The sequence below is a fragment of the Panthera leo genome, chromosome D3, assembly GCF_018350215.1.
Source record: "Panthera leo isolate Ple1 chromosome D3, P.leo_Ple1_pat1.1, whole genome shotgun sequence".
Classification (NCBI taxonomy): domain Eukaryota; kingdom Metazoa; phylum Chordata; class Mammalia; order Carnivora; family Felidae; genus Panthera; species Panthera leo.
Genome location: NC_056690.1, coordinates 21,274,193 through 21,287,045, shown reverse-complemented (window position 1 = coordinate 21,287,045; position 12,853 = coordinate 21,274,193). Strand labels below are relative to the sequence as shown.

Sequence of the window (12,853 nt, the reverse complement as noted above, 5' to 3'; positions counted from 1 at the left end):
GCACCCTGCTGCTCCACCTGAGCCCAGCCGATCTCTGAGGGCAGGTGTAGGACAGACAGAAGGAACAAGACTTACTTCACACAGCACAGAACTTTTTATCACCAATTAGTTGCCCATTGTGATGAACGTATAAAGAGCTCCTCCAGAGCTCTTGGTGAACTCACAGATGACCTTTTTTAAAATGAAAAGTTAAAAAAAAAACAGTAGCCCTTTGGTTTCTCAGACGTAGAAATTGTAAGTGTGAATGGAAAAACTTCTGGTGTAAGGGAAGTGGTTTCTTCTTTTGTCCATGTAAGTCTGCATCATGGTTGGTGGAAGAGAACAGCCCAGGGGTGAGAGGTCCCTCCAGGTCAGGGAGACCACACTAAGTGTCCCTGCACCTTTCGTGACAGGCTGCCCCGGTGGTACAAACAGCTTGTGTTCCAAAGGCCTGTCTGTATATTCTTTGTTTACATCTCAGAAGACATTTTTATGTAGACACAGTGTTTCCAGTGATGGCTGGGGTTCCAGGTGGGCCCCACAGAGCCACTAGAGGGCATAGATCTGTGATCCTTAGAGTTGACAGAGTGCTCTTCACACACACATACACACACGCGAGCACACACACACACACACACATACACGCACATTCTCTAACCTCACAGCAGCTAAGAGGACCATTACAGTCCTGAAATGCCACATGATTATATTCGTATCTGATGATTTCAAGCCAGGCAACTGCCTCATGCTACTGTTTTTAATATGCTCAGGAGACACTTCCCCCACACCAGCCAGAGATTCTTCTGGGGTTTTCCACCTTCACTGTAACAGCACAGGATTGCTGGCAAGGCTGGCATTGGAGGACATTTTTTGTGTGAGCTGATGGTTTTCCCTGCCAGTTGTAACCCAGGCTTTAAGACCAGCATCCTCTGTTGGTTGCCATGGTTACATGGTTACCGCTGAAGAAAGGAGGCCTAGTTTAAAGGAATAAGGGCTTAAATCTAAAAGTCGATTTTCTTGCTTCTGTGCTACTCTCTTCCTATTATCTCCCCTTCCAATAACAGTGGATACAAAATCTTAAACATCTGATGAGGAAGCTGCTGTACGTGTTTTTCCTATTAAAGCCAAAGCCTTTTTTCTTTCTTTTTTGCTCTTTAGTTGCCTAGAACCTTCAAATGTATCCTAGATAGAAAATTCCAAAACGTACAGAGCCCCTGTTTTCATGTCTCGTGAAGTTGCACCTCCAGCCGTCAGCATCTTGGTCCCAAGAGCAGTGCTGGTCCATTGCCTGTTGCTGTGTGACACCTGGCCTCAGCCTCCACCTCCTCATCAGCTCTCAGTCTTCACACCAGCTGTGCAGAAGAAGCGAGGCTGGAGCAATGATGCGGGCAATGGAGAAAAGGCACCTCTGTGCCCTCCTGCCCTCCCCAGCCTATCACTTTTCCAAAAATAATTTTCGTATTTATTTGCTTCGATTTCCCCATTCCTAAAATGGAGCTTATAATATTGTCTTTCCTTGTAGGGAAATGGAACATTGGTAATAAAAAAAATTTTTTGTCTCCTTAGAAGCAGATAACACGCATGTAAAGCTTATCTTTTGTTTGTACTTTAACATCATGTTCCTTTCCACTTTTGGTATAGGGAGTCATTAGAACGAGGCTTACATCAAGTTCCGGTAGCTCACACTCATTGCTGAGTGTGAGCAACGAGTGCCTTTCAGAACCTGATAGAGCTTTGGGGAAGGGATGGTGAGAAAACACAATTGGTCCTTGGGACAGAGGCTGGTCTTTCAAAAGCAGGTAGTGTGGAAAAGCGTGCTTAAGGACAGGGGAGAAATGGCCAAGAGAAGTGAAGGTTACAGAAGGCCAAAGCCAGGAAGAATTACAAACCTTGGAATCACACCCCTGCTTTTATTCTTTTCTCCTTTTAGGCTTTGAACCGGAAACATACTGGGATCGAATGCACCTTTTCCAGGAAGCCATTGCACACAGGTTGGTCCCTGAGCAAGAAGGTATAGTGGGAGGGCATCAGTGACTATCCAGCAATTACCAAACCCAAACCCAGTTTGTTTCATTTCTGGGGAAACGGATCTGGCCCACCAATGACAGCCTTGCTGCTGACCTCCAACAGGACCCTTTGCCTTGGTTTCAGAGATAAGCATTACCTGTCAGTTCCTGTAGCTATTGTTTTTCGGACCTCATTATTTTCTTCCAGTTGAAGGGAGAGCGTAGAGCTCCCTCCTTAGCCTCCAACAAGACCCTGGTCCAAGCTGTCCAGGAGATGACATAGATGAAAAACTGTAAAACGTGTTTCAAGCCCCTAGACACACGTTGAAAAGATAATGAAGGGTTAAAAAGCAATAGATAAGTCCATAGGTTTTTACTGGCGCCTAATATGTGTGCCAGGAAAGGGCTTTCCTGGGCTTAGCTGTCTACCCCTCAAACCAGTCCAGCTTTGTCTCCAGAATGCACTAGGCAATGTCCACTTCATGTTAATCATGGCAGAAGTAAGTCCTCTGTTCCTGCTTCCATAATCCTCTCTCTGCACCTTCTTCAGTGTCCTGTCATCTTATTCAAACATCTTAAGCTGTTACCACCCCACCACGAACCTCCCTCCTGCCCCCTGCCCACCATAGACTGGCTGCTTCTTTCAGCAGGAGTGGGTGCTGATTGGGGGCAAAAGGTGGGGAGTACAGTGGATTGGTGGCAAAGGGCCTCGATGCAGGAAGCAGACAAGCCTGGTTCACCTCCGCCTCCACCAGCATCTGGCTGAGGAACCGTGAACAAGTTTTGGAACTGCTTCACCTTCGTTTTCTCACCCTTCACTGGGTTGTCGGGAGGGTTCTCTGGAGTTCCGAGCACCTAAGAAGCTCTTGGTAGGCAGTAGGTATTATTAGGAAGACCCCAGCCAACTGACAAGTTTATAAGCAGGTCTGATGCTTCCCATGGATATCATTGGGTGGTCGTTGGATTTTGGTGACTAGATGTCACTCAGGACATGGCCTTTATTTGTCAGATGTGCTTTTTTCTTCACAGCATTCCCCTCCTGATCCAAACTCATCTAGATCCTAGTCATATCTAAACTTTGCCCTGTCCTCTTCAGAGTGCTTTTTCAGCCTTCAGACTCTTCACGTCTTCTATTCTGTGTATCACTGCATGGACTCTACTGTGTGTCCCTATACCTAAACATGCTCCCCCTTCCCCACCTCACCCTGCTCCCCCTTCTCCACCCAGACCCACCTTACCCACTAAACCTTCTCCCCTAAGCCCCCACCCCTGTTCTACACCTGTCAGTCTTGTTCCACCACAGATTCCCAGGTCTCTCCTCTCTAAATCCCTCCTTTTTTTCCAATACACTCTATCCATCTATTACACTAGTTCAGGGGTCCCTGGGGGACAAGGGTATGCATTTTTCTCATTTTTGTTTCCGTTTACGCACCAAGGCAATGTGCCTTGCCCAGAATAGCTTTTGCACAGAATGGAACTCTAGGTTGGAATGTGGCTCCAAAAGGAAACATTAGCCCATCCATAAGATTCATCTCGGATGGAGTTAGAGATGGGTCCAGAGAAGCTGATCCATCCATCCTACCCCTGCTGTGGCTCCCCAGCTCCTCCTTTATTTTTGTCTGGGTGGGACTGAGCACCCCCCCCCGCCCCGCCCTCACCATAGTCCTGGCTCATGTGCTCCCCAAGTGGACAGTGAGGGGGCCAAGCACCATGTGTTTAAATTGCCTTTTTAAACTTAAAGGTCTTCCTCGTGATCTAAAGAAGAAATGAGGCAAGAGTCTGGTCAGGCTGATCTATGCTAGTAAATAAATAGCCTTAATTGGAAAATGGAGAGGAAGAAAGGCAAAATCCAGAGCCATTCCTACACATGATAGGGTCAGCCTATACATGACAGAGCTTTGAGTGCACATTAGCTTGTCCATTTAACTTGCATATTTGATTTCATGTGTTCTTTGATAAATAATTAGTGAATGTCAGTGTAAAGCTGACAGCTTATATAGAGGATGCAGTGAAAAGGAGACAGGTGTTTTACCTCCTTTAGTTCTACCTACATTGCTGCCTTCATTACATAAACCTCTCAGACTCAGGGCGAGAGCCACATCTGTTAACGTGTCCTTTACAGCACTTAGCAGGTAGAGCTGTAATAAATGTGTGTGATGGAAATAGAAAAACCCGGAATAGAACAAGCCATAGATGAGAAGCAGAATCTAATAAGTCATAGATGAAAAGTGGCTCCTCTTGCCCATTTCTAGAACACAGCAAAGCAGAGAGCCCTAGAATCGTGTGCCTCATTTTTAAGAAGAGGATTTCAGTTAAGATAATTTATTCTATTTCAATTCAGAGCCTTGTTCGAGGGCCTACTATGTGTTTGTCTGGGAGAACTAAGGGAAAGAGGTGTGGCTAGGTGAATTAAGATAAGGACCTTCCCCTCTCAAGCATGTGGATGGGCACCTTGCCCCACATAGGGCGTGATGTGGATTCCAGTGAGAGGCAGAGAAGAGGTACGGGATGGGAGAAAAGAAGCAGCCATCTTTTTTTTTTTTTTTTTTTAATGTTTATTTTTGAGAGAGAGAGAGAGAGAGAGACAGAGCATGAGTGGGGGAGAGGCAGAGAGAGAGGGAGACACAGAATCTGACGCAGGCTCCAGCCTCTGAGCCGCCAGCACAGAGCCCAACACGGGGCTCAAACCCGCAAACTGCGAGATCATGACCTGAGCCAAAGTCGGACACTTAACTGACTGAGCCATGCAGGCGCCCCTTGAATGTTCCATCTTGAAAGAGATCTTTCCAGGCCCCTCTAGCTCAGGCTGTCAGTCCTCTTAGTCACATTTGTTCCCCTTGTCCCTTTAGCTGAGGAGGCCCTAATCTGTGTGTCTTCCCGTCCTTCCCTTAGGTTTGGGTTTGTACAAGATAAATATTCTGCTTCTGCTTTTAACTTCCCTGCCGAGAACAAGCCTCAGTACATCCATGTTACAGGTGAGACCCTGCAGGCAAAACGTGGGGCAGGTGGGTCCCTGTGGCAGGAGCCTATGCTCGGGGGCTTCTTCTCTTGATTGAGCCTATGGTTGCAGAGCCACCACATCTGCCCTGGGAACCCTCCCCATGGTGGTGGTGACACAGGGCATCTTGCTTCTCAGGAACGGTGTTCCTGCAGCTGCCCTACTCCAGGCGAAAGTTCTCGGGGCAGCAGCGACGTCGGCGAAACTCCACCAGCTCCACTAACCAGAACATGTTCTGTGAGGAGCGGGTTGGCTACAACTGGGCCTACAACACCATGCTGACCAAGACGTGGCGATCTAGTGCCACAGGGGATGAGAAGTTTGCTGATCGGCTGCTCAGGGATTTCACGGACTTCTGCATCAACCGCGACAACCGGCTGGTCACGTTCTGGATGAGCTGCCTGGAGAAGATGCATGCTAGCGCCCCGTGAGGCCAGGGTGCACCAGGGCCCACAGCACGGGGAGGATTCCACTCCTGCTGTCCACGTCCAATAGCGGCAGTCAGGCTCTGGGTGGCAGGCAGCAGGGCCACCGTCGGTGAGTGGGAGCCATTGCTGCTGCTTCCTCCTCCCCCACAAAATGTTCTTCCACTCGAGGAGAAAGACTCAGGAAGAAACTAGCGCTGAGAGCAGGTGGGAGGTCCAGATGGTCCGTGGGAGGGCCTCAGTACTGGGGAAGGGGGCGTGCAGCCCCCGTGAATGTCTTTGGAGTGGGGGTGGCTCCAGTGAGCATCCTTTCCCTCCACTAGCCGTGGGCTTTTCAGAGCAGTCTGCCACTTCCCGCCCAGAAGTGTGCACAGGATGTAAGATAATTTTGTGAAATAGTGTACCATAGGCTCACACCAACTGTACATACCTGTATATATCAGAAGCAGGAATAAAGTGCCATGTGCGGCATCTCTGGCCCAGCCTGGTTCCTGGCAGCAGCGACCCCATCCTTGGCTGGGCAGTCGGGCCCCGTCGCCAGGGACGTAGTGGCAAATGAGGCAGCCACAGAAGGTGAGGAGAATTCACTGTCTTGGAGAGTCTGGTGGTGGATTTACTGAAAGATGTCTTTTTACAGGCCTTTGGGCAGGAGTAAAATAGTTTCTTTCAGACTTAATGAGCAAATAATACCATACGCAATTGCAGGCTTGTGCTGTTGGAGTGAATGTTGCTAAGTGGGTGAGCCCAGGTGTGGCACATGGATGTCATGGCATTCCAAAAAAAACAAAGTCTCTATTGACTCCAAGGTTTAGAACCCACTTCTTACAGAGATAAGATCTAGCATGGTGCCTCAACTGCAGCACCTTGCCCTGATAGTAGGGGTGAGGGGCTGCAGGCCTGGGGGTACCTGACAGGTACTGCCACTGCCTCCCCCTCCATCTCTCCACACAAGCCCTGTGGATTTACCTCCTCAGTAGCTTTCAAATCTACTCACTTCTTCCCAAGTCCTCTGCTACCACTCCCGGCCCAGCCCTTCTTCATCTTCCTTTTCCTCTCACGTGGCTAGGAGAGCCCCCTAACCCACCTCTGCTTTCCCTCCAGGCCATCCTCCACTTAGCAGTTAGAGTCTTATTTAAAAACCACTCTGGGGGTGCCTGGGTGGCTTAGTCGGTTAAGTGTCCCACTCTTGATCTCGACTCAGGTCGTGATCTCATGGTTCGTGGGATAGAGCCCTGTGTCAGCTTGCAGCACAGAGCCTACTTGGGATCTCTTTCTCTCTCCCACTCTCTCTGCCCCTCTCCTGCTCACATGGGCATGCGTGCACACAGACACACACACTATCTCTCTCTCTGTCTCAAAATAAACTAGAAAGAAAGAAAGAGAAAAGGAAGGAAGGAAGAAAAAGAAAAGAAAAAAGAAAAGAAAAAAAAACTACTCTGATCATGCTCACCACTTACCTGGTCCCAGGCTATTATTCCTCTAACCACCTGGAGCATCATAAACTCTTTAGCAGCTCAGATCCTTTGCACATGCTGTTCCATCTGCTTAGAACACTCCTCCTTTCCAGGCTCACTCTGCCCTGCTAACTCCTGGTCATTGTTCATCTGCTCTTTGCTCAAATGCTTCTCCAGGGAAGCACAGTTGGCTACCTGTCAGGTCTTCCCTCAGCACCTTGTACTTCTCTGGCAACGCTTGGTACATTTACAATCTAGCATGACAGAAGCTTGCCTGTTTTGTTTACCTCTTTGTTCCTAAATGTGCAGCATAATAATAGATGCTGGAGAAATGGTATCAGCTGAATATGTGGAGTGAATGAATGAACTCTGGACTCGAGAGCCTGGCACTGGGCGTTGCATCTGAATCTCTCTGCACTGGGTTCTTAAATTACTTAATGGAGGCATTTCCTCATCTGTAAATTGGAGCTATTAATAGTACATGTAGAGATTTTGAGAGAATAGATCTGTTAATACATGTGAAAACACAGAGGTTGATTCCTGGTGAGGAACAGGTCCTTGATAAAAATCCATTTTCTTTCCCTTTCTCACCTTTCCTTCCCTCCGACAAACCTTTACTGTTTTTCAAGCGTCAGTGTCCTTCATTTATGGGAGGCTGTCTGCTAGGATTGTGGGAGGACCAGAAGATAGATGTATATGAAAGCACTTATTACCTAGCAGGCTGTAAACAAATGTCAGCTGTTCTGACATTCCCAGATGCGAAATCCTCTGCCATGTTTCTGAACCAGCTTCCTGCATGATGTTGCTGGACACGGCAGCCACTGGTCTGTTCAGATTGGATCATGTGGCATAGTCATGTGTGGTCCTCAGTATCCTACTTTCCTCCTCTCTTCCAAAGATGACCTGAGCGAGGTGCCTGAGTGGCTCAGTTGGTTAAGCATTGACTCTTGACTGAAGCTCAGGTCATGATCTCATGGTTCGTGAGTTCAAGCCCTGTGTCAGGCTCTGTGCTTACAGTATGGAGCCTGCTTGGGATTCTCTCTCTCTCAATAAATAAATAAAAAACCCAAAAAACCCACAAAGATGACCTGGGAAAAGAAGGCCCAGAGAGTGATTTGGTGGAAGAAGAGGTGGCTAGAAGAAGCTAGAATGCTAGCCACTCACCCTTCAGAACTGAGCCTGAAATATTCATGCCCTTGAACCCCAGTTCCCCCAAATTCTTCCTTTCTCTGACCAGCACCTCCTTCCACCCACTCATCCAAGCCAGAATCTGGGAGTAGAACTCAGTCCCCCTCCAGCTCCATCCTAGTCCTCCCCATCTGCCCCTCAGGCCTGTCCATCTCCCTCCATGCCTGCTGCCCAGGTGCAGAGAAAGCCTGGCCTGAGGAAGTGTGTGGTTTGGTTAGACATGAGGGATGTGTGCATGCATATTGGAAGCCTCACACCAGGTGTATAAATGTGAATAACCATTCCTCAGTGGAGAGAGAAGGGCAGGAAACTTGGGGCTAAGAGGACCCAGGTTTAAATTCCAGTCCTGCCATTTCTTCACTGTGAGAGCTAGGAATGTTCTGCCTCCCAAGTGTGGTTCCTCACCTGTTAAATAGAGATGACATAGCCTCACCTTTCTTCCCAACCCCAGCCCCTCCCCACCCCCCCCCCCCACATATACTTCCCTGGAGTGTTGCTCTTCTTCTGTGCTTGTGACAATGCAATTATTTGCTGACCCCTTTTAGCATCCTAGGTTGAGAATTTCTTTGGCACACTCTCCAGTCAATGAGAATTGAGTGAATGAGCTGGTGAGACCAAGGGAGCAGATGCACATGGCAGAGCCCCTCACAGGGCCCGGCCCAAAGGAGGAACACATGGACTGTAAGGAAGATCTTCATGGGATCGTCAATCTCTTTCCCTAAATTAAGTCATGGAGGGCACTTATTCATGTTGAGAAATAGGCCATCAAAACCCAGACATGTGCATGACATACTTGGGTCACCCCAGTGTAGGAGAGGATGAGGGTGGTCCCGTAAGACAAGAGCCTTAGAGCAGAGGGGTTCTTGGTGATCTAGTCCAACCCTTTCATACTCTCCTAGTTAAGGAAACATGGAGTGAGCTGCTCCAGGGTCTAGGTGGAACTGGGATGAGGACCAGGTCCTCTGGTTCCCAGGCCCAGTGTTTTTCCAGGCATTTGGTTACAGTCAGTAGTGTGGCAGTTAAGGGGGCAGACACAGGAGGCCAGTGTCTGGATTCAGATTCAGGCACAGCCACTTGCTGGCATGTGCATCTGAGTAAGTTACTGTACCTCTCAGAACCTCGGTTTCCTCATCTGTAAAATGAGACACTAGTACCACCTCACAGGGTCTTGAAACCACAGGAGAAAATGTGGGTAAAGAGTGTGGACAGTGCCTGGAACATTGTGCCCCTCCTTAAACATCAGCTGTTATGATGATTACCCCAGACTCTGTGAACCCCAGGAGTTTAGAGAAGGGAATAATCAGAGGGCTGGAGTGGACAGGCTAGTCTTCAAAGAGGAAGTAGCCTTGGGCCTTGTGGGATGTATAGGAGTCAGAGTGTTCAAGAGGCTGAGCCCAGTGTCCTACTTGGGCCAGAGGGCTTGTACACCACTAGCTGCTGTGGTCATGCTGCCTTATCTAGGTCCCAAAGAACCTCTGCTGGGAAGTTTTTGCTGTTGGCAGAGGTGACACATTGCCAAGAGCAGGAAGAGGACCTTCTGACCATGCTGTCCTGACTCCTCATCATGAACAGGGTTGTTGCCTGAAGCTGAGCAGCTCTGGAGACATTTCTCGGTTTTGTGGTTGTGCTGGGGTGTGCCCAGGCCCTAGTACACTTGGGGCAGCACCAGTTGGCCTCCTGAATGAGAAACAAATTTGGGGTGGAGAACCACACAGAGTGTGAGATGCAGAAAAACCCAGGGGGAAAAGAAATGAGATAGAGTAACGCCCTTACCCTCTACCAAAGGAATGGAAATAAGCCAGGGAGGCTTCAAAGCAGAAGTAGTAGCTGTCTTAGGCCCCCACCTGTGGTTCTCCAATGCTCCTATGTAAAAGAGCTCACATAATTTGCAGATTCCAGAGCTTCTCCCAGAGATTCTGATTCATGAGGTCTGGGACTCTGCACTATAAACACTGCTATCCATGGTCCATTTGAGAAACCCTGTTCCAGATTTCTTCTCTGGGCTTCTTACTGAGTACTTTATATCCAGTGTAACCACCCTGGAAATATGATTCTCACCAAAAAGCAACACAGTAGAGGCAGAGAATTTGACAGCTGAGTAAAATGACAATTGACAGCAAGATGGCAGTGGGAGCAGACTGAGAGCTACACAGGCCGCCCAAGGCTATGCAGCTGGGCCAGCAACTGCCAAGTACTACATTGAATAGGTATGGAAGCCCATATCCCCTTTTGTAGGAAGAGATCCGTCAAAAATAATTAAAATGGAAACTTCGGGTATTACAAGGAAGAAGTACATGACTTACACCTAAGACCCTAAGGAAGTCTGTGTGGCTTTGCTAACATGGATGGAAAATAGAAAATAGTGTGCATGTGCAGAAAATAGAAAATAGTATGCATGTGCACACAATAGAAAATAGTGGGACAGAAAGATGAATAGAAGCCAATTTATAGTTATCCTGAACATTTCAGGTACATATAATAACAGTCACTTCATTTCTTGAGCGTTTCCTGTGTTCTGGGCAATGTAGCGTACATTATATGCCACTGCATCATGTAACCTTATCAACCACTGTCATACCAGATGAGAGTGGAAAGCCCAGGCAGTGGAGTCCAGGGCCACACAGCTAACAGCGAGGCTGGGAATCAGGTCTGGGAGACCCCAGAGCCCAGCCCCCATTCACTGTGCTGTCCCCATCACCTCCTGGTGGTGCTGGGTCAGTGAGGCATCACCACTGCTCTAACCTGGACCTCTGGCCAGGGGCCCCTTATTCCATTCAGTTGACTGTAATGTGTGTGTGTGGTACAGCCCTACTGGTGTGCAGATGCATGTAGCATGTGAACAGCCTCACATACAGGTGCTCTGGTGGGAAAATGCAGAGACTTTGAGCGGGTGCCAGTGGCTTTTCCTCTCCCCCAGGCTCCTATCTGGAAGGCACTGTCTGCTCCTTCCCTTCCGGCCCGCAGCCTCTGACTTCAGCCTGCAAGTGTGTCCGGCAGCTCCTGGACCTCAGGCCATGCCACACACTTGCCTGAAGCCTGGCCTGGAATGCATGGGTGGTGGGGGGCAAAGCAGGTGCCAAGAACTCATTCCTACCAGTCTTCAGATTTGTTCTCCATCTGCTTCTCTGGCTGCAGCAAGATTCATCTGTTTCCTCAGTGAATCAGCACATAGTCCTTCCAGGAAGAAAATCTCTTCCCACCCTGGTGATAAGGGGGAGGGGGTATGGGGAGTTGCTGTGTGACCATCAGCAAGCACACCCCTCTCTCTGAGCCCTGGCATTTTCATCTGAATTCCTCTGGCAATGAATCTGGGAGAAACCTTAGGAATCACAAAATTTCAGATCTTTCTCCTCCTTGACCAACAGGAATGCTGAGTGCCAAGAGGGAATGAAGGTCCCTGTCAGTCTTTCAGGCAGCTGGTGACAGCTGTGATAGGAGCTGAGTCTCTTACCTCCTCTCTGTGCACTGTGGATTATGTCAGACTGCTTATCCATGCTCACTTTCTCCCTGTTAATCTTCAGGTGTCTCTTAAAGAGACAGAGAGTTTTTAAAAAATTGTTTTTTAACTTAAAGTTCATCTATTTTTGAGAGAGAAAGAGAGAGAGAGAGAGAGTGAGCAAGCAGGGGAGGGGCAGAGAGAGAGGGAGACAGAGGATCCAAAGCAGACTCCACACTGACAGCAGAGAGCCTGATATGGGGCTCGAACCTATGAACCGTGAGATCATGACCAGAGCCGAAGTCAGACAATCAACTGAGCCAACAAGGCAACCCCAGAGAATTTTATTTTTAAGCCCAGGGCATCCTGGAAGAGAAACATTTCCCTAATGTCTTTGTTGTTCATCCAATCCTAGTAGCTCACATTTTGGGTTCTTCTCCTCTCCACACTCTGGGAGCATCAGATAGGTGTAACCATGTACTGTCCTAGGAAAGACGCCACTTTACAAGGTGAAATGTCCTGCCTGTCCTCATCCTGAGTGTCCTCAGAAGCTGAACAGACACAAGCTTGAGAGGGTTGGCAGGGGTCTGCCAGAGGCAAGCCTGTGAGACTTTCGTCCGGATGCTGTTCCAAAACCCCCACCCCTTTTCCAGGTCCTTGGATATAGCACTGGAGGAGAACCAGGAGCTAGCTAGTGGTACCCAACTAGCCCCCATCTGAAGGACATTTGGCAATGTTGGAAGACACTTTTGGTTGTCACAACTGTGGTAAGCATCTCCTTGGTGCTTTTAAACACCCTATAATGCATAGGACAGCCCCTACAAAAAGGATTATTCAGCCCCACATGTCATTAGTGTCAAGGTTGAGACAACCTGAACCAGATGCTGATTGGGTAAAAGGTCTGGATGGCGAGCCCCTCTTTCCTGTGACTTTGGAAGAGAAGATAGATGCCACTTGCCCCTGGTTATGGATTTTAAATCCTTTCTTGATGGCAGCCCCATTCCCAATCTCCTATAGCCATTACTCTTTCTAGGTGCCAAGGCCAGAGTGGCTAAGAGAACTGCTTAGGGCCACACTACAAGTTGTGGACAGAACCAGGATTAGAATCCTGGTCATATTTAGTGTTTACATGCTGTGGCACTGCTCTTGTGTTTCTCTTTCCTTGTACATATAGCTAGGCTCTCCAATAACATATGATCTCCTTGAGGGCAGAGAGCACATCTTGCTCATCCTTGCGTCCTCCACTGTAAGTGCCCATCACACGTAGGTGCTTATTTAGAATTGGTTGAATTCATTCATTCAGCTGACCAAAGCTGAATGCAAAGCTTTGGCTTTATGCAAAGCCAAATCAATGTCGGTCTTTCATT

At 48.4% G+C, this 12,853-nt stretch overlaps 1 protein-coding gene across 12 annotated transcripts in view; it reads left to right on the top strand.

The window, feature by feature from the left end:
- The window catches only part of DEPDC5 (DEP domain containing 5, GATOR1 subcomplex subunit), a 147,026-nt gene that overhangs the window by 121,004 nt on the left and 13,169 nt on the right, over window positions 1-12,853 (top strand). For 10 of the 12 annotated variants that reach the window (XM_042909807.1, XM_042909811.1, XM_042909809.1 and 7 more), the window contains 3 exons: window positions 1,910-1,970; window positions 4,878-4,960; window positions 5,122-5,885. In XM_042909807.1, the coding sequence (XP_042765741.1) occupies window positions 1,910-1,970; window positions 4,878-4,960; window positions 5,122-5,414 (437 nt within the window). In that variant the 3' untranslated portion in view covers window positions 5,415-5,885. Of the gene's footprint in view, window positions 1-1,909; window positions 1,971-4,877; window positions 4,961-5,121; window positions 5,886-12,853 lie in introns of those variants that run through there. The other 2 variants (XR_006195091.1, XR_006195092.1) reach the window with 2 other exon arrangements.